At 38.6% G+C, this 22,202-nt stretch overlaps 1 protein-coding gene across 2 annotated transcripts in view; it reads right to left on the bottom strand.

Annotated features, from left to right (window-relative positions):
* Gpr156 (G protein-coupled receptor 156) overlaps positions 1 to 22,202 on the bottom strand; it is a 92,495-nt gene that overhangs the window by 16,226 nt on the left and 54,067 nt on the right. For both annotated transcript variants that reach the window (XM_048803255.1, XM_015478458.2), the window contains 4 exons: positions 6,737 to 6,866; positions 6,368 to 6,478; positions 2,086 to 2,211; positions 1,158 to 1,253 (listed from right to left, as the gene is read on the bottom strand). In XM_048803255.1, coding sequence (XP_048659212.1) covers positions 1,158 to 1,253; positions 2,086 to 2,211; positions 6,368 to 6,478; positions 6,737 to 6,866 — 463 coding nt within the window. The remainder of the gene's footprint in view (positions 1 to 1,157; positions 1,254 to 2,085; positions 2,212 to 6,367; positions 6,479 to 6,736; positions 6,867 to 22,202) is intronic.

Here is a 22,202-nt window from a genome sequence, read left to right as displayed (position 1 = left end):
TTCTTTGTCCTACAGAACAATAGCACAGTGAAATTAAGTGGAAATGAGAACATATAAAGGACAATGGAGGAAAAAAAAGTCAAGGTGGGTCACATAGTGTTGCTATGGGAAAGTGCTGGGTTTCCCTGCTGGAGAGGGTAGGCTCTGTTACAGGGGCTTGAAGAAGTAGTAGAGGGCCTATGTTTCTCAGAACTGTTGGTGAACAGTGGAAGAACAAAAACAATAATATCATCTTCTTTTATCAAATATTTCTATCAGAGTAGTATATACACATAGTTAAAAAGCAACATTTCCCTGCCTCAGTCCACCATGCCAAGGTCTGTTCCTAGTAGTAGAATGGGTCAAGTTCACCTTTAAAAGCCACCTATTGCTATAAAAATTCTCCCTCCAGCCTCCCAGGCCTCCTTGCCTGGATAGTTAATAGCAGGCTCATGTCCGGTAAGGCTGCCCAGTTCACTGAAGCAGGTCTGCCATTGGCCCTCAAAACTGAAAATCAACTAAGGGTCTAATCTGTTCTGAGGACTGTCCTTAACTGCCCTGTACAGGTTTCCTGTACCCTCTGGAAAGAGTTTCCAACATTTGCTCATCTAACAGAGACACATGAGTCTCAGAATGGGAGATTGGGGCAGTATGGGAGATACTCTGAGGCAGCTAGGTCCCTCAAGGGACACTGTGGATGCTGCTGTCTTAGAGCCACACCTGTACCCAACTAGAGCAAGAAAATCAGGTGGGTGAAAGGCAGTGGGAGACCAAGACACAGTCGTGAAGAAAGACACAAGACACACAGTAGAAGCCATTAGGAGAGCAAACTAAGCTGAGTGGAATGTCTCGTATTTTTCTTAAAGGGGAGCTATGGAAAAAATGGGTCTTGTCCAATTAACTTAAAAACCAGACCACTAAATGAGAGAAACAATAGATAAATTCCAGATGATGTAGAGAAGACTGAATGAGAAAATCCAAAGAGTTAAAAAAGTGACCCCTGAAAAAATAGAGAAATAAAAGGCTCATGGCTTTGAGATGTTTGCACCAACAGAGATCTCCTCTGAGTTCAAACTCTCTATAGACATCATTAGTTAATGGACCTCATTAATCCCTGTAATCCCCTCTTCATATCCATTTTGTTGGTGACAGACTTTCATTGAGACATAGTTACCTACCTTGCATCCCAAAACGAGAGCAATCCAGACATCAGAGTACCGTGAAGCACAGAAGTGTGTGTTGGTGAAAGAGCAGGACACATCTCTCCCTGTCACCTAGGAGGGACACAGGGTCAGGACTGAGGGTACTCACAATTACCAGCATCACACAGCAGATCTTTGTGAACATCCTGGAGAATGGACTCCCCCAGAGCACATAACCCCACCTCAGTAAGTAAATTGGAAAAATGTAGGTGATTCCATTAGAACCTAACTGAGAGTGACTATGAGGTGGAAGGAAAGATGATAAAGTTGGGTGGATACTAGGTGCTTGGTGGTAGCAGGGTTTACCTTTCAATCATATGCTTTGCTACCCAATTATTTAATATGCTGCCTCATTGATATTACAGATTATTTCACATCATGGACCTTTACTTGCAAATGTTGGATTCTTACGTTAGATCTTGCAATGTCATGATTCTGCTGTACTTCTCAGCCTCTTGTGAGGCTGGAGGAAAAGAGACTTAGAGTGGTTACATAACTTCCCCAAAGTCACATGGCTGATGAGCTTGGTAGAACTGGGATTTGAACCAGGGAAACTCCAAAGACTACCTCCAAAACCACCACGTCCTCTCAACAGTTAGGGGAAGGCACCTACCCCTTAGCTGAAAGTTCTCATTATGGACAATGTGGAAGCAGAGATAACTGCCAGTGTGTTGACATCTCACAGATGCCAGGAGAAGGCATCAGGGGCAGGAGGCACAGTGGAAGTGACACTGAAGCCTATGGAAAAGGGGCAGGGCACTCATGGCAGCCCCAACCCTACACTCTCCTTCCTCTACTTGTTTCAACTATGGCCACACAATGAATGCTCCTGGGAAAATGACCCCTGTGACCACAGAGGCCAGCCCAGTCAGGAATTAGAATCCCCGGAGTTTGGGTTCCTCACCGTCATGCTGACACCGAGGATCTGGAGGCACTGAATGGGATCAGTCAGCACCCATGTCATGAGCAGGATCACATCGGCCATCACCAGGGCTGCCACCAACCCCAGCAACTGCAGGTCTTTGATAATCTGCAAGAGTCAAGATTGAAATGTTCTCTGTCTGTTGGCTACCTGACACAGGGGCTAGAATGTCCTACATGCTCTGAGCAGTAAGCTCCAGGGACAGGCCTCTCAAGGAGCTTCAAATGCAGACATCAAACATGAAACAGGCATCAAACATTTGCAATGACTTTAGAATCGTTGTCATAATTGTTACATCAAACATTTCCATTTGTTTAACTTTTTCACACCCTATTTCTTCTGACAAAGAATTCAGAGGGTCTTATAAAATAAATACACTGTTGTTTCTAGATACGTTTATATGAGCACAGAGAGATCTGGAGGTTTTTTATATTAAACTGTTAGTAACTATTAATTCAGGGTGGAATTGAGAGATGGTTGTGGGTACAGGAGGAATTACTAACATTTTCTTCATAAACATATGAATTATGTGACCTAATATGAAGAAAATGTTACTTTTGTGACCATAAAAATAAAATTAAGAAAAAATACACATGCTTTATAACAGGATAAAATATTGAAAAATATGAGGGAACAGAGAAGCCTGATGAAGGCCTAGGTGGGAAGCACAGGCAGCATCGGAGACCTAAGCTTATTATTATTATATTTTTTGTACCAGGGATTGAACCCTCTGAGCAACATCTCCACCCCTTTTTATTTTTGTATTTTGAGGCAGGTTCTTGCTAAGTTGCTGAGGGTCTTGCTGAGTTACTGAGGCTGGCTTTGAACTCATGATTCTCTTGCCTCAGTCTCCCAAGCCACTGAGTGGATCTAATCTTTTGATAGCCAATGGAAAGAAAGAGGCACAACCAGGTACATGATTTAAGGTGAGATAAAATAAATCAGTTGGCTAATCAAACTGCTCAAATCAGCCATAAATAGAAACTCTCCAAAGCAACTAGTGTGTGTGTAGGGATTGGGGGAGGCCATTATGTGTAGAGGAACAAAGAAAAGGAAGATATTAGACTCCTCATTAGATATATAAAGCCAAGTGAGCATATAGTGGAAGGGCATCTTCAAGATGAAAGAGAAAAAGAAAACCCTGGTCTAGAATCTGTACCCAGAAATACATTTTGCAGGAACTGGGGATGTAGCTCAATGGGGGAGAACTTGCCTAGCATGCACAAGGCCCTGGGTCCAACTCCCAGAACTGGGGGAAAAGTATAAGTGTGTGTGTGTATGTGTGTGTGTGTATTTTTTTCAGAAAAAAAGGCAAAATAAAGACTTCTTTAGATATACAAAAACTGAAAGAATTCAAAACTAGTACACACACACTAGAAAGAAAGGAAAATGAAAATGATACCAGATGGTGGATCTACACAGGAAATTAAGACCACTGGAATGATAACTATGTGGAAAAATATATGATGCATATTTATAATTTATATACCTCAAAAGATAATTGATTGTATAAACAAAAGTAACAATAATTGTATGGGCCTTATAATATATATTAAAGTAAAAACAATGACACAAAGGTGGGGATGGGGAGTGATTACATACTGTTGTAAGGTGCCTACACAACACATGAGTGCAAATTACATACATATGTACAAACTCTTACAGAAGCCAAAGAGGAGGGAATAGTTCCCAACTCATTCTATAAGGTCAGCATTTCCTTGATATCAAACCTAGAAAATGATACTACAAGAAAAGAAATTTATGGGCAATATCCACTAAAAGTACAAGTATACAAACTATAAACAATATTTTTACAAAAATGAATACAAATAAACAAAAAGGATAATACACATTAGAAAAAAATAAATTGTTTTCTCAATTTCTAAAAAAAAAAAAAGAGGATAATACATCACGACCAATTGAAGTTTCTCAGAGATGTAAGGTTGATTTAACATCCAATCATTTAGTATAACCCACCATCTGAAAAATCTAAAAAAGAAAAACCATATGACAAAACCCAACATTAATTCTTGGTAAAAATTCTCAGAAAAATGAGAATAGAAAAGAATTTTTCAACTGGATAAACAGCATCTACAATGAAACATTCATGCTTAGTTTTGAAAAGCTGAATGCTTTCCCCATAAGAATAACTCAAGAATATCTGCCCTCACCACCTCTGTTCAAGAATGTACTGTTGTTTCTATCCAGTGCCAGCAGAGAAGAGATGTTTATTCACAGATAATTTAATCATCTATGTAGAAAATCTGATGGAATCCATAAAAAAGCTGCTACAAATAATATGTAGTTTAGTGAAGTTGCAGCAAAATATATTCTATTTGTATGCTACACTTTATAGCAAAATCCAATCTGAGGGCTGAGGCTATACCTCAGTGGCAGAGCGCTTGCCTAGCGTGTGTGAGGCACTGGGTTTGATCCTCAGCACCACATAAAAATGAACAAATAAATAAAGGCATTTTGTCTATCTACAACTACAAAAAAATAAAAATAAAAATAAACAGTCTGAAAGTAAAATTTAAAAAACAACAACATGTATAATAGCATACGAATATGAATACTTCGGAATAAATCTGTTAAAATATATGAAAGACTTATTTTGAAAAGTACAAAAAAATTGCAGAGTTGAAATGAAAGAAAGCCTAAATAAATGGAGAAATATACTGCATTCATGGGTTAGAAGACCCAACACTGTTAAGCAATCAATTCTCTACAATTTGATCTATAGATTCAACATAAATCAAGAATCCAGTAGGATTTTTGTAGAGGTTGAAAAACTTATTAAAAAATTCATATGAAATTCAAAGAACCTAAAGTAACAAAAACAACATTGAAAGAGAAGAACACAGTTGGAGAGTAAACATTCCCTGCTTTTAAGATTTAATAGGAAGCCACAGAAATAAAGGTAGTTTGGTACTGTTGTCAAGATTTAAAAAAAAAAAAAACCCACATACAACAATGAGACAAAAGAAAGAGTCTAGTAACAGATCAATACATCTCTGAGCAACTGATTTTTGAGAGAAATGCAAAAGTAAATCAGTGAAGAAAAACAGCCTTTTCAACAAATTGTATAGGAACAATAGTATATTCATGTGCAAAAAGGTGAACTTTGATTAATATATCACACCATATTACAAAATTTACTCAAAATGGATCATAGTTCTAGATGTAAAAACTAAAACGCTAAAATTTCTAGAAGTAAACACAGGAAAAAAAATCTTTTAGTCCCTTAAGTTAGGCAAACATTTCTTAATATGATACTGAAAACTGATCCATAAAGAACAAATAAGTAAATTGGAATTCATCAAAATTAGCAATGTCTTCTGTTTGAATGACAAATAAAATAAAGGGCACAAAGTATGAGAAAAATCTTTGCAAATCATAATTTTTCTTGCCTCAAAAAAAAAAAAAAACCCACAAAAAAACAAAACCTATTTTTGAAAAAGGAGTCAGTGTTCTGGAGGGATAGACGCATTTTCTGTCCTTTTGGGCAATCTTCTTCATCTGTGTGGTTACTCACAGCTGAGCTTTTGATAAATATTCATCATGATTTGATAATGTTTGAAAAAAAAAAAATCTCATTCCAGAGAAGTAGACTCCAGCTGAATTTTATATTAGGTCTGGAAAGAGCCTCTAGCCAAAGAGGCTGATGGTCAGGCTTTGAGGTCTGGTGCTTAGGGGAAAATTGCAGAAATTTGGTTAGGTTGATGCTGGACACCAGGGACATGTAGGTGATCTACTTTAACATAGTTCTGGGGTTGCTTCTATCGGGTACATGGGTATCGTCTTGCTTGCTCACAGCTCTAGTCACATCTTTCTCAGTACAAAGAACTGCCTTCTTCATTGAAAAGAACTAGGATCCAGGGAGAGCAATAGTTCTGCTCATTTGCTATAGCTTCTCTCTAATCATATTTTCCCTCCACTTCTAACTCACACCTGTGCCAAGAAATAGTCTCTCTGGGCATCTTGTTCTCCCTCACACCTGTGCCTGGAATCTCCATAGGGCCTGGAATGGGTGTGCATGAAGCAGAGCCTGTGTTTAAAGATCTATCTCCCAATAGTATTAGCTTACAGCCTTCCAGACCTGGGGCTTTTTGAGACCACCTGACTCAAAGGTTTTAAGTGAGGAACAAGAACTTCAAATCATCCTAAGAGGGGCGAGGTCCACAGACCCACACGTTTCTCTAGCTTTTAATCCATGTGGAGCTGCTGCCTGCAATCCAGTGTTGTGTATTTGCTGTCAACTCACCACTCTCTTGTCTGGGACTCTCTGGGTAAACACCTTGTAGAGTCGCCAGCTCTTCCCCAGAACAGGGCCAAACACAAGGGAGGTCCCAATGCACAGCAGAGACAGTCTTATCTATAGGTGGAAGGGGACAGAAGCAAGAGTCAGGACAGGAATCTTCATCGGTCTCCATGCATTCTGATCTACAAAGCTTCAGGTCCATAGAGGGCATCAAATAGAAGATGGACCTAAGTGGCTGAGTGTGATAGGGATCACCTGTGAAAGTGCCCATGCCAGGGATATGAGGAACCGATACTCTCGGGAGCAGCTGATGGAAAAATTTATCCAAGCTTTAGCATTGTATTCAAAACAAAATTTCAAAATGTCACCTACCTGAATGAGAGTTTCCATTGAGCTCCCTGCAAAAACATCTTGAATCCCAAAGAGGTAAGCACTACTGTAAGTCAGACAACTGCCCAGTAAGGTCACAATGTTCAGATTGGGACTGGACATCTTCACAATCCTAGATGGAATTAGGAAGAAAGATGCTTTAAACTATGATTCTTTGCACTGGGGTCAAAGATCTCCAAGATCCAAGCTTCCTCTCCAGCATAATCTTCAATGCAGCCCCAGAGTGAAGGCTCCTGCTGGGAAGAAACCACTTCACTGCCCTGTGAAAACTTATGGCCTATTCAAATTTATTTTCAAAAAGAACTAAATTCTGGCACTTCTTGCAAAGAAGGCTGACTACCTACACTCAGGAGGCAGCAGACAGGAGTTAGGATGGTATCCATGAAGTTTAGGGTTGCTAAGGGATTGCTGTATACAGCTGAGTGAATAAATAACTAGCAGGTAGATACCCAGAGAGACAGTTTGGAGCTTTTAGAAATGAGCTATAAGGTAAATTTCTCTCTGAAAAGAGGTTTGGAATTTTTTGCATACACTCTGTACTTTAATTGACATGTAAATTTTTCTTTTTCTACCTGAGGAAGAAAGAAGAAGCAGGGATGAAAAAGGCAGGAAATTAGGGCAGGATCTTTTCTCCATGTAGTTTTAAATGAGGGTATAGAGCAGTTAGATGATTAGAGTGAGATGTGGACAATCAGGGTCTCAGTCTCTGAGCACCAGCAGAGATTCAGGCTGGGAAACCAGGCTTCCTGAATAGTGACTGAAAACAAATACAATTAACAAGTAACAAGAAGGAATGTAATTTTTTAAAGCATTTTAGTCTAAATAGTGTATTCTATATAAATGCAATATTACAACTAAGAATCATTTGATAATCACTGGATATATATACATATATATATGTATGTGTGTGTGTGTGTATATATATATATATATAATTTTTTATGTGTGGTACTGGGGATTGAACCCAGGACTTTGCACATGCTAGGCAGGTACTAAGCTATATCCCCAGCTCTTTATATTTTGTTTTGAGATAGTATCTTGCTAAATTACCATGGCTTCCCTTAAACTTGTGATCCTTCTGTCTCAGCCTCTTGATTAGCAGGAATTGTAGGCATGTGCCACCACACCCCACTTTATACTTGTATTTTATATAATAACTGGGGAGGAAGGCATTCTTCTCTGTCTCCAAGTTACCTGATTGAATGGCTTAAAGGCCAGGACAAGGTTAAACTATCCACTTAAGGTAGCCTATTTTATATTCTGTTTTATAATTATTTACATATTTTAATTGTACAAATTAATGGGGTTGACAGTGACATTTCTATATATGAAAACATCATGCCTTAATCATATCTAACCTCCCTATTACCCTCCTTTGTCCCCCACCCCCTTCCTCTTTTCCTTCCTTAATAGACTTTCTTCTACTTTCAGGTTTTTGTTTTGTTTTGTTTTTTAAGTTTCCACATATGAGAGAAAACAGGTGACACTTGTCTTTTTGTGTCTGGCTTAGTTTTTTTTTTTTTTTTAACATGATGATTCCCCAGTTCCATCCAGCAATCAAATAATGACATAATTTCATTCTTCTTTATCAGTGAATAATTTTCTACTACACACACACACACACACACACACACACACACACACCATATTTACTTTATTCATTCATGCATTGATGGGAACCTAAGCTGATTTCATAATTTGGCTACTGCGAATAGTGCTTCAGCAATAAACGTGGGCATGCAGGTATCACTATAGTATGCTGACTTCATTTCCTTTGGGGGTACACCCAGGAGTGGGAAAGCTGGATCATATGGTAGTGTGCTATTGTTAGTTTTCTTCTTCTTCTTCTTCTTCTTCTTCTTCTTCTTCTTCTTCTTCCTTCTTCCTTCTTCCTCCTCCTCCTCCTCCTTCTTCTTCTTCTTTTTCCTTTCCTTTTCTTTCTCTCTCTCTCTTTCTTTCTTTTTCCTTTTTTTTTTTTGAGAAACTCCATACTGTTTTCTACAGTGGCTATACTAATTTACATTCCCTTTACATTCCCACCAATAGTGTGTAATTCCCTTTTTTTTCCCCCACATCCTCACCAACATTTGTTAATTTTTTTTCCATAACAGCCATTCAGTGCAACCTATTTTGATGACAGTATTTAGGAGGCATTCAACAAGCAGTCTGGCATGTTGCATTTGCCAGTGTCATAATCACCATGTGCCACATGGCTGGCATCTTAATATATCCCCATACACCAGAACACCGTACCATCACCCTGAAATTCAGCCTGGTCACCACAGGCCAATATACATTTGAGCTTAACTTTGTCTTATAGTTAAAAAAAATGTTGATTTTTTTCTCTCTCTAAAAATGAGAACAACTTTCATGTGTTCCCTTGTAAAATAGGGTAATAATAATTATAATACTTTCTGTCTGAGAGTTTTGAGGCACTATTGCAAAGTGCTTGGCACAGAGCTTGGCACACAGTAGGCATGTCACCAACATTAGGGACCAGTATTATAATCTCACCATTGTCCATGTTTCAGTAACCTAGGAATCATCTTTTTCTTCTTCTGTTATCACCTTTGCTCAATCACCAAGTTCTCTTCTTTCTTATGTCACTCTTTCTTCTCATCTCCATTCCTGTTATCACATTTATCCAAGACACAGTCATGTGAGAGACAGGAGATAAAGTCAGGTGTGACAGGTGGGGATGATGGCTCTAGGCCTCTGTTTCCTCTTCCATGAAATGAAGATAACATCATCTTTCATACCCCCCAGGTCATTGTGGGGCCCAAAAGAAGTATGAGCCAAAACTTAATTCTAAGGTGATATAAAAATATTAAGTTTTAGATTTTTGGTGTAACTTTTCACTTTCTGCAACAGCATTTTTTTTTTCCTGTTATAGCACATCCTGTACCTTACTTTCAGACTTATTTTCCTAAAATACCACCTTTATCACTTAGCAAGAATGACATGTAATTGGGGATTAGCTCAATGGTACAGCATTCTCCTAGTATGGATGAGGCCCTGGGTTTGACCCCTAATACTGTGCCCCCCCAAACTGTGATATCTAAAAGAATTTTTTTTTCTTTCTTCTGTCATTTACCTTAAGTTTCCTCTATCCAAATTTAAGACCTAGCCTATCCTACCTAGACACATTCTCAGGTCTGCCTCCTCTGCCTCCATGTTTTCTAATTGTGGACTTACTGTAGAGTGATCTTCCCTAGTTTCTTTGTCTCTCTAAGACAGAAGGGGGAAGATGTGGTAAATGTTAGCTACATAAATAGGAATGATGCTAACCAGCACTTTCACAAAGCATTCTTTAAGAAAAGTACTACTTTAGAAAGACTGACGTTGCCACTGACTTAGAGCAGAGGTCACTGATGCCATGGGGTTGGCCACTTGGAAGCCTGAGCAGTGATTTTAACCACTGGGGAATTTGTGCAAGACCAATAATCAAGACCATGTCCCCCTGTCCCCTGTACCCCCTAGTTGCTCAAATGCTCCTGCACATAAGCCATGGATATCTGATGGTGACTTCCTTACCAAGCACCTGCCTGGATCTCATAGCCACACATCTGTTGTGTCTAGATCACTAATGGATAGGTTTCTCACTTTATTCTTCTCTGCCTCCAGTTTATCTGAATACCATAATCCTGTCTCCTTTGAGAGATTCAGTCCTGCATGGAATCTTGATTTAGAATTCTTCCCTTTTCTGATCTAGTTAAGAGGAACTCCTTAGTTTTGATGAAATAGATATTACATAGTATTCATATCTCAGACACTGGTGCAAATTCATTGTTCAAATGTCATGGTATAGACTTACATATATATTCTTTCATACTTTTTTTCTCAGGAAATTTTACTAAAAACTTGCCTCAGAAAAGGAAAAAGTGAATAGAAGATGATTTTCCTATTTTGTTTGGCCTAGTGAACACCTGTGAAGCTACTTAAAGGTGAATCATCTCTAATTTAGCAGGATAATTATGTCTGGGGAATGACTTTGCTATACTGATAGGAATTCAATCATCAATGTCATTTATATTTTTCTATTGAACTATTCAGCCTACATAGCTGAATAGTTTAATTCAGTCACAAACACACAATTTCCACAAAGTCATAAGATGTAAATAGTATATACTTAATTATAAATAGTGCCATCTACATTACTGTGTACCATTGATGAAGAGTTAAAAGCCTGAACTGGGTGACTGGCAGTCTGAAAAAAGGTGGTGGTATTAAAAAAAAAGATGTTATAGCTATCTCATTATCTTTTTCTTTTCATTCATTGTCTCAAGTGTAAGGCAAGAGCTTTCTTGATTTTTCTGCTCTTAAGTAAGATTTCAGTATATGTAGAGAAATACTTAATAGATGTCTATAGAAAAATATCTATGTCTGCAGAACTTTTATAATCCTGAAGTATCATTTCAATAATCTTTAATGAATTCTGATGCTTAATTGGGATCCACCAGCTCATGGTATGATGTTTAAAAAAATCTTTATCAAATATTGGTTTCAGAATTTGAAGACATTATATAGGGAGTTATTGGGTTTAGAAACATGGCCTAAGATTGGGGCAGAAGGTAGTTCTTAACGTGCTGTGACTATTAGAAAATTTTCCTAAGATGTCATAGGCTGTGCTTTCTAAAATGCTACATGAATTGATGTAAGTGGTGTCACTGAGCTTTAACATATCCAAAACCAAATATGAATGTCTTTCCAAAAGGCTTTTTAGTGAAATAATTAAGATTTAAATTATAATTCTTTTTCAACCCCCTGTTTTTGATCTGTGCTACAATGGGATGCTAAATTCATCTCATATAGAACTCCAAACACTCTTATCATATCTGATGTGTTATCTGATGTGATCCCGAAAATCTGATCTTTTTGCTGTTGTGCCTATTTCTAATGTCTGATTAATTGTGATACTAATTCAGATTCTTTGCACCTCAAACTAATATTACTGTGACCTCTAGCCATTTATATTTAAACTCTGTATCATAAGAGCTGGCCTGCTCCCTTCTCTCCTGCCTGGGCTACCATCTTAGGAGGCCATCCCAGGAGATTTCATTAACCTTTCAACCTTCAGATTTGTAAATTCTCTATTATAATGACTTCACTTTATTCCACTCCTGACACCCACCCGTGGGTGTTATAGCCTGCATCTTATGATCATTGGAAATGATTCCACTTAAGGAATTTTAAACATCAGTAAGCTGCTCTTTGACTACAATCTGTCTAAAATTTGACTCCTAGTCTTTTCTCTCAACCTGCTTCTCCCACATTCTTACCCAGTCCAGATAACAGGAGTTCCATTTTTCCATTTGCTTGGACCAAAAACCTTGGAGTCATCCTTGACTCTTGCTCATTTCCCACATCCAATCTGTCATGAAATCTTGTTGGCTCCATTTTCAAAATACACCCGGCACCTAACCGCTTCTCACCACCTCTGCTGCCACCACCTGATCAAAGTCTTACTTGCAATAGCCTCCTAACTGGTCTCCTTGCTTCTAACCTGAAACTTCTCCAAAGGCTATTTTCAGCATGCACAGCAACTTGAGTGACACACTGAAGGTAAATTGGATCATGTCACTTCTCTGCACAAAACTCGAAATGGCTTTTGATTTCCAAGAGGAAAAGATAGTCTCTATCAGGGTCTCCAAAGCTTACTCAGTTGGTTCCCATTATCTCTCTAATTTTCTTTTTATTTTAATTTTAAATTTTTTTTTTTTAGTTTTAGGTGGACACAATATCTTTATTTTATTTTTATGTGGTGCTGAGGGTGGAACCCAATGCTTCACACATGCCAGGCAAGCGCGCTACCACTTGAGCCACATCCCAAGCCCCTCTCTCTAATTTTCAAAATCTTCCCTGTGCATATTCCCTTCCAGCCACAGAGCCCTCCCTCCTTGCTGCTTCTTGAAAACAGCAGGTACTCACACACTTCAAGGCTTTGAGTGGTATTCCCTTGCCTGGATATTTCCATCCATATATTTGCCTGGTTCATCTCCTTTCTGTCTTCATATCTTGTTCAAATATTACCTTTTCAACCAGAGCTATAATGGTATCACCATTTAAAAGTATATCCTTCCCCCAGAATTTAAATCATTTTAATCCTTCTTTATTCCCTTCTTCCCATGCTATCACAGTACTTATTACCTTTTAATACAGTACCTAATGCATTTAATTGTTGTTTCTCCCAAACCTAGAGTCCCAATTAGAATTGCTCATGATGAACTCCCAGCATTAGACCCAGATATTCAAAGCACTCACTAAACACTTGATGAATGAATGAATGAATGAAAGTCTCCTATCCTCTAGCCCTCTCATATGCTTCCTCTTTTTTTTTTTTTTTTTTTTTGGTACTGTGCATTGAACTCAGGAGCACTCGACCACTGAGTCTCATCCTTAGTCCTATTTTTTTTTAAATTTTCTTTAGAGACAGGAGGATCTCACTGAGTTGCTTAGCATGTTGCTTTTGCTGAGGCTGGCTTTGAACTCTCCATCTTCCTGTCTCAGCCTTCCAAGCGGCTGGGATTATAGGCTACACCATAGCATCTGGTTTATATGCTTACTCTTAATACCCCTTCCTCACTGACAGCCAGCCTACAGACCTCCATTTCCTTGGTTCTTTTACTTCCTCCAAATCTGTCTCTTCCTTTTTCTACCCAGTTTTAAATCTCTAGTTGGTCACCTGGACTCTTCTTTCAACAATATCCTAACAAGCTCTTTTGCTACGTGTTAAGGCTTAGATATGTGATGTCCTCTAAAAAGTTCATGTGGCAATATCCAGAGGTAAAATGATTCAATTATGAGAGCTGTATCCTCATCAGTGGTTAATTCATTTGACGGATTAATAATTTGAATGGATCAATAGATGATAACTGTAGGCAGGTGGAGCGTAACAGGAGGAACAAGGTCACTGGGGGGTGTGGCCTTGGGGATTTTATTTTGTCTCTGACTCTTCTTTTTTTCTCCTACTTCTTCCTGGCTTCCAAGAACCCAGCAGCTTTTGATGTTCTGCTTCATCTCAGGCCTAGAGCAATGGAATTGGCTGACCATGGACTAAACCTCTGAAACCAAGAGTCCAAACTAAACTTTTCCTCCTCGAAATTGTTCTTGTTAGGTATTTTGGTCAAAGTGATGGAAAGCTAACACATTGCATCTACCCAATAAAACTCAGATAAGAATTACGACCCATTAACTGATTTTACATCAAGGCAGCTGAGGCTGCTGGAGAAAAATTGTACAACTTTGCAGATTACTGTCACCCAAATCAGTCACCTCCAACATCAATCATCCAAGTTTACTGTCCCACCTATCTTTTTACTTGTTCTCTGAATATTCCTCTACATTTGCTTTATGAGTGACTTACCTTATTGGAGTCAAAGAAATAAGAGCACTATCTGTATGGATGATGTCCTCAAGTCTAGGTTTGGGGCCATTCCCCATGTTCTTATAATCCACTGGTGTACATATGCATTAATAAATTGTCATGCTAATAATAATACCACCATTCTGTTTCCATTCTCAAAAGTCAGTCTGTTTCCAATTCATCTATATCTCAGTCCCTAGCACAGTCTTTGGAAAATGCTGTTTCTATAACTTTGTAGTATGAATGTATAAATTTATTAATGGATGTGGAAGGCCCATCTTTTCTTCCTTCCTAATCATATTTTTGTCCTTTTTTTGCTGATCTCACTGTTTTTGCTAATTTTCTTTTTAGATGAAGGATAGGAAATAGGCAGGTGAGTCCAGTGGCTCTAAAGTGCCAGAAATCTCTGAGAGTCATGGTCTGGCTCATGCCTGTGTGTTAAGACAAGAGGGACACATGTTGGATGACAACAGCAGTTCCAAGGAGATACCTGTGGTCTCAGAATGGCTGAGAACTAGCTGGCATTATTGAATACAAAAAGGCCAGAAATATTTTTGAGACTCTGATTGCTATAGACTTCCACGAACATTGAGTTTTAGAAAACTGATATACCACTTAGAAAACGGATACACCCCAAATTCTCACTGGAAAAACTTGTTGTGAACCCTTCTTTGGCTTCCCTTGGGGCTAAAAGGAGTCTAAAAATGAAAGAGAGAAAGGATCCTAGAAGGATGTTTGTGAAGCTTTTAGCTCTCCCAGTCTCTGATTCCAGGAAAGGGCAATATCTGAGGGAGTATTTATCCATGAAGGCACGTGCACATATATGTTCTCCTGTTTCCAATGAGATCAGCCTGCTTCCAAGATCCATTTCTATTGGCCAGATTCTTCCTGGAGAATTCTCCTAGGAAATGCTTTTTATAATGTCTTTTACATCATGTGCCACGGGCTATGCAGGCCCAGAGATATGACAAGAGCCTTTGCTGAGCTGGTGATAGATGAGACCTCATCTTCATGACCACACAGATTTCCAACTCTTTGCTGACATCAGAAGTTAATAATAAGCACCTCTCTCCCAAGTGTCTGAAAAACCTGCTGATTCTGGAATGATTTGATGCTTGTAGCTAGGCTAAGAAGCATGACTTCTTTTTATGTACTTGAAGCTAGCAAATGATGATTTGATATGAGCTAAAATAGTCAGCACTGCCTCTAGGTGGGCCTGGCTTCTCTAAATTATGCTTACATAGTTTTGTTTTACATTGAGAGAGCAAGCTTCCTAACCAGCAGTCTGTCAGTTCAGGTGGACAGATACCAAAGCTGGAGAGAACCTGGTTAGCCACAGCCGAACCCGATGAAATATATAAGGTCCCTTCGGGTTCTTCCCTTCTCAAGATATTCCAGAGAGCCAAGTTCTTCCCCTTATTGCTGATTTATTAATAAGCCAGTCATGCTGCATTTCTGCCTTTCTTCCTTAACTAGGACAATAGGTTGGCCTGGTTAGCAGAGATGCGGTAAACAGTCAACCAGTCAACAAATCATCCAAATAAAATATATAAGTGCAAAAGAAAACTTGCTAAATATTTTGCCCAAATTTCCCCTTTAATTACTTCAGTGTTCCCATGGTTTACTATTTACTATCTTGTTGATGATCATCATCTGTCAAGCATTAATTCGAAAAATCCTAAATATCAACTTGTCAAGATAGTAAGAGCTGGAGCCAGACATGGTGGTGCACACCTGTAATCCCAGAGGCTTGGGAAGCTGAGTCAGGAGAATCACAAGTTCAAAACCAAAACCTCAGCAGCTTAGCAAGACCCTAAGCAACTTAGTGAGACCCTGTCTCAAAATAATATATAGAAAAAGAGTTGGGGATGTGGCTCAATTCCTAGTACAAAAAAAATTTTAAAAAGGGATTAAGAGCTGGAGATAGGAGGGAAAAGGAAATGTAACTCTGCCCTCAGCTCATTAAGATACCACTCCTGGGGGTGGGGATGGGAGGATTAGATGAACTCTAGATGGGGCAAAGGGGAGGGAGGGGAAGAGAGGGGACATGGGGGTAGGAAAGATGGAATGAGATAGTCATTATTACCCTAAGTACATGTATGAAGACATGAATGGTGTGACTCTATTTTGTGTACAACCAGAGATATGAAAAATTGTGCTCTATATGTGTAATATGATTGCAATGCATTCTGCTGTCACATATAACAAATTAAAATTAAAAAAAATTTAGATACACTTTATAAAATAAAGTTCCTTTCCACTCTTTGCTAAAAAAGAAAAGCTACCACCTCCTTGGTTTCTAGCCTTTTCACTGCAAAGACAATTTTTTTTTCATTTTTCTTTTCCTCTTTTAAAATAAAATAAAATTTCAATGTAATATGAATGTTATTTCTTCAATATCCATTGGGTCACTTAATAAGATCTATGTATTTGAATATATGGATATTAATACATGAACATACATATAAATTTACAGTGCACATATTTCAGAGTTCAGAGCTCTCTTGGACTATCAACAGTGCTAAGGAGCAAAACAAAAATACATTCTTCAACTCTTTTAAAAGCTGAAATGTGGAAATTTAGAAACAAGACCAAATACCCATTATCTCATTATAACGACTCAAGTTGAGGGGCAGTAGAGAAAAAGCATATTGATAAGTTCATGATATGAGCTGGTGAGAAGAAAGAAATAAAAGCCCCAAAGTGTACCCTTGGAATGGAAGCTTGTATGAACTTACTGAGAAATACTATGGCCACATGCCACATTGATTTTTTAAAAATTCATTTCCAAATGCATTTTTCCACATGTAACTGTGAAATATTTCAAATCCCAGGGGAGAAAACAATAGAAACACAAATTTTCCTCTTTTCTTTGAAAACCTTAGACCCTAGAGTTACAATCCAGGCATGTGCTGTGATTTATGAGGCAGTGATTTCAACTTTCCCCCCTTTGCTGTGGGAAAAGGCCTTGAGCAAGTCCTAGCAGGCAACTGGCAGCACTTCCCAAAAGGCACACCAGATGCCCTGATTTTAAGTAGGGCATAAAGCACCAGCACAACTGGCCACAGGAAACACCCAATCACAGGAGTCTGCTTCCGGACCAGAGTGTCATTAGCTCCCAAGTGACTCACAAGTCAATCTCTTCGAGGCAGGAGGGAAGATTCACCTGCCATATGGGGAAACTTCCTCTCCCTCTCCTCCTCTTTCTCCTCCTCAACTTTGCATCAGAGAACATTGGGCCTTGGGGGATCTTGAAACCTGAGAGGAATCCTGAAGCAGAAAGCTGTTGGAGTGCTTCCCCACTGGCCACAAGCCATGAATTCATAATTCTGTGACTGGGTCTGACACAGCTCTGTCCCCATCAGCACCTTCTGTATGACTCTGAACCTAGATGAAGCTTACCGAGTATTTGTTAAAATGCATAAACTATTAGAATTTGAGGGGTCTTCCAGGTTCAAGGCTCAGAAGAGATAAAAGGAAGTGTGCTGCTAGGCAGGACCTGCCTTCTCCTCACCATTCCACCCCCACCAGGTGTGTAGGGCAGAATTGGAGACCCGGAGGTCTGAGGCTCACAACTTGAAAACCAGTGATCTGCCCCGTCTCCCTCATTGTAAGATGAAGGGACTTGCATGTGGTTTTAGAGCCAGTCAGGGACCACACTGGGACAGCTGATCCAAATGTCCTGACTGGTTCCTCCAGGGTTCTTTTGCTTCCTCCTGGTAACTCCAGCCGCCTGGCATCCCTGTTCTCATACTAATGATTAACGAAGCTCTGCCAGGGGCCTTCCTGACCCAGATTTCTAACATGCTGTAGTAGTGTTAATAGGCCAAGGGTTTTCACCTGCCTCCTCAACTGAGGCTCCACAAAGGCCCCCATTCAGCTGTTGGTGTCACCAAGAGGACATAGAGGGAGAGTCCTGGGTGACCTGGGTTCACAGAGCCTCTGTAGTTTCTATGAGGTTTTTGTCTGCCTCTTCAGATTCTGTCCGCTAGCTTGGATCTTGGGCCTTGGCAGACTTTCCATTTTGCCTACTGGATTCACACACTGGCTAGAACTTCAGACTGAATTCTTACTGCAATTTCGGGTTCTTGGTTTCTGTATTTGTCTGGTGTCTCTCAATGTTGTCCCCAGCAGTGACAGGAGTTGTATATTTATTATATGCTAGAATCAATGTAAAAGGAACAACTAATAGATAATGTGTGTGTGTGCATGTGTGTGTGTGTGTGCACGCAAGCGCGTCTTTCATGGATTAATTCTGAGGTAGCCTGGTGTAGTGGAAATCAGACTGACTAAATTTACTAGCTGTGCATATTCAGTGATTTGCCTAACTACTCTGAGGTAGACTCTTCATCTGAAAATGGGGAAAATAGTATTTCTCCTGTGTGCTATCAAGGTTAGGAGATAATATATCTAAAGTGCAAAGCATAGAAAAGATACGTAATAGAAAGTAGCAACTATTAATCTTAAATTGTGTTTACACATATAGGAACTAAGATCTGATTTTATGAGTTTGAAGTGCTAAAGTGTCCTGAGGCACCTTTGAATGATCAGAAATTACACTATAGTCAAAATCATCTGAGCATGTCATTTCTATTTCTACAAATAGAGGTAGAATAATATTAAAAAGAGTAGGCAACGTAATCTATTTAATGTATACTAGGTAGTTGCTAAATGCTCGCTCTACATAGGCTAATGCAACCTTCAAAGCATTCTGAGATAAAAAGCATCATACTTCTGTTTTTAAATATGGCAAAGGGTTAACAACGTTCAATAAAGTGATCAATCCACGTGCCTTGTAAGTGAGGAGATGGGATTTGAGATGGGATTTTATTCCATAGCTGAGTTCTTTCTTATGCCACTTAACCTTCACTGTTCACACACACGTAACTGGTCGTGAACACTGTTAAGGAAGAACCCTCATCCCCTTGTCTCTGTTTTCCTAACCAGGTTCACTGAAGAAACACTTCCTTCCTCTGTGCCCATGTGTGAAGCTTCTGGAGAAGTCTCACACATCTCCATATACAGCCCAGCATTTGCTTCCCTGAAAGCAAGGAGTGGCCAGTGGGACAGCCCTGGGCTATTCTCTTCCAAATGGTCTTTAGAGAAAGAATCTCCACATCTCTTTCCTCCTTTTGCTCCTCCAACAGGCAGTGGGCTCTCTCTCACTTCTTGGACCCTGTTTCAGCATTACATAAAGCAGTAGTTTCTCACTTAACTTTCACCAGAAATCCCTGTGCTTTCTTTTTAATCAAAAATCTTTTCATTTTGAAATTACTTAGGACACAAGAAGTTGCAAAAGCAGTACAGAGAGTTCATATGTACCCTTTACCCAGCTTTCCCCAGGAACATCTTACACAATCAGCATATGTAACCAAAACCAGGAAACTGACACTGGTGCAATATTCTTATCTGAACTATAGTCCCTATTTGAATTTCACTGGATTTACATGGTGTGTGTGTGTGTGTGTGTGTGTGTGCACGCACACACACACACGTGCACATGTGTAGTTCTATGTGTAGATTAATGTAACAATCATCAGGTCAGGATACTGAACTGTTCCATCACACACACACACAAAACCCTCATGTTACTCCTTATAGTCACACCCTTTCTTCTACCCTAATTCTGACAACCATTTACTTGTTCTCTCATAACTACAAATTGGTCTTTTGAGAATGTTATGTAAATGGCATGCAATGTGTAAAACTTTGAGATTGGCTTATTTTACTTAACATAACACCCCTGAGATCTATCCAAGTTGCTGCAGGTATCAAGATGTTCCATTTTTATCGCTAGGTAGTCTTCCATTTAAAAAAATTTTTTTAGTTGTTAATGGACCATTTACTTTATTCTATGTACATGCAGTGCTGAGAATCAAACCCAGTGCCTCACATATGCTAGGCAAGCACTCTACCACTGAGCCACAACCCCAGTCCGGTAGTCTTCCATTTTAGGATGCCCCACAATTTTATATCCATTCACCTGTTGAAGGTCATTGGAGTTGCTCCCAGTTTTTCCCCCTAGCTTTACATTTATAATTGGCAAATAACTATTATATATTTACCGTGTACAATATGCTACTTCAATAAATGCATATATTTTGAGAAATTGAATCAAGTTAAATTAACATATCTATCACCTCACAAATTTTTTTGTTCTGAGCACATGAAAGATACACTTTTATAGCAATCTTAAAGCATAAAATACCTTATTATTAACTACACTCACCATGCTATACAATTGCTATCCGGAATCTAATCATCCTAGCTGAAACTTTATAACCTCTGCCCTGACCAGCATCTCTCCATTTCCAATCTTCACTTCAACCTTAGTTCTTGACAACCATAATTCTACTCTCTGCTTCTGAGTTTCAATTTTTAAAGTTCCACATATAAGACAATGCAACATTTGTTTTTATTGTGTCTTGCTTATCTCACTCAGTATAATGTCCTCTATATTTATCCATTTTGTCCCAAATGATAGGAAGCTCTTTTTAAAGGCTAAATAATATTCCTTTGTACCCAGATGCCACTTTTCTTTATGCAGACACTGATTCCGTATCTTAACTATTATGAATAATGCTACAATGAAGACGAGAGTGAAGATATCTCTCCCACATACTGATTTCATTTCCTTAGACTATATAACCAGAAGTAGGATTGCTGGATCATATGTAGTTCTCTTTTTATTTTTCTGAGGCAACTCCGTATTATTTTCCCTGATGTACTTACTTACATTTCCACCAACATTGTACAATCTCCACATCCTCACCAACGCTTATTTTGCATCTTTTTGATAAAACTATTCTAACGGTTCTATCTCATTGTGGTTTAAATTCACATTTCCTTAATGATTAGTGATGTACTCACTAGCCATTTTGTTGTTGTTGTTGTTTTCTTTAAAGGAATGTCTATTTGTGTCCCCTGTCCATTTTTAGAATTGACTTATTTGTTTTCGTGCTATTGAGTTGAGTTCTTTATATGTTTTAGATATTTACCAAATATTTTCTCTCAGACATTACCTCTAAGAAAACTCTGCTTATTGTTTTCTTTGCTGTTTAGTTTGTTATTTAGATTCTGTTTTTATGTAATCTCATCTGTCCATTTTTTGCTTTTGTTGTGCTTTTGGGGTCATATCCAAAAAAAAAAAAATCATTGCCCAGACCAATGTCATGGAACTTCCCTGTTTCTTCTAGAAGTTTCATAGTGTCTTATATTTAAGTCTTTATATATATATATATATATCCTAAGTTTTAAGTGGACACAATATCTTTATTTTACATTTATGTGGTGCTGAGGATCGAACCCAGTGCCTCGTGCATGCTAGGCGAGCATTCTACCACTGAGCCAGAACCCCAGCCCATGTCTTTAATATATTTTGAGTTGATTTTTATATGGTATGAGATAAAGATCTTATTTTATTCTTCTGCATGTGAACATTCAGTTTTCCCAACACCATTTACTAAATACAATGTTCTTTCTTTTTTCTGTATTCTTGGCACCTTTGTTGAAAAATCAATTGATTATAAACAAATAGACCCTTTGTCTGTCTGACTAGTTTATATCTCGTTTTTTGTTGTTGTTGTTGTTTTTGTACTGGGGATTGAATTCAGGGGCACTCGACCACTGAGCCACATCCCCAGCCCTATTTTGTATTTTATTAGAGATAGGGTCTCACTGAGTTGCTTAGGGCCTTGCTAAGGCTGGCCTTGAACTTGCAATCCTCCTGTCTCAGCTTTCTGAGCAACTGGGATTACAGGCCTACTCCACAGCACCCAGCTATGTCTGTTTTTATGTCCGTATTATGCTGTTTTGATTATTAGAGCTTTGTGGTAGATTTTGCAGTCAGGTAGTGTGATACTAATAGCTTGATTCTTTTTTTATCAAGGTTGCTTTGGCTATTTTAGGGCTTTTTTGTGTTTCATAGCAATTTTTAGATTTTTTTTTATTTATACAAAAAGTAACACCATGCACTGGGGTGGTGGCTCAGCAGTAGAGTGCTCACATAATGTGTGTGAGGCCCTGGGTTTGATCCTCAGTACCACATAAAAATGAATAAATAAAATAAAGATATATATATATATA

The sequence above is a fragment of the Marmota marmota genome, unplaced genomic scaffold (genome assembly GCF_001458135.2).
Source record: "Marmota marmota marmota unplaced genomic scaffold, marMar, whole genome shotgun sequence".
Classification (NCBI taxonomy): Eukaryota; Metazoa; Chordata; class Mammalia; order Rodentia; family Sciuridae; genus Marmota; species Marmota marmota.
Note: the sequence above shows the minus strand (reverse complement) of the source record. Positions and strands in the feature narration are given on the sequence as shown.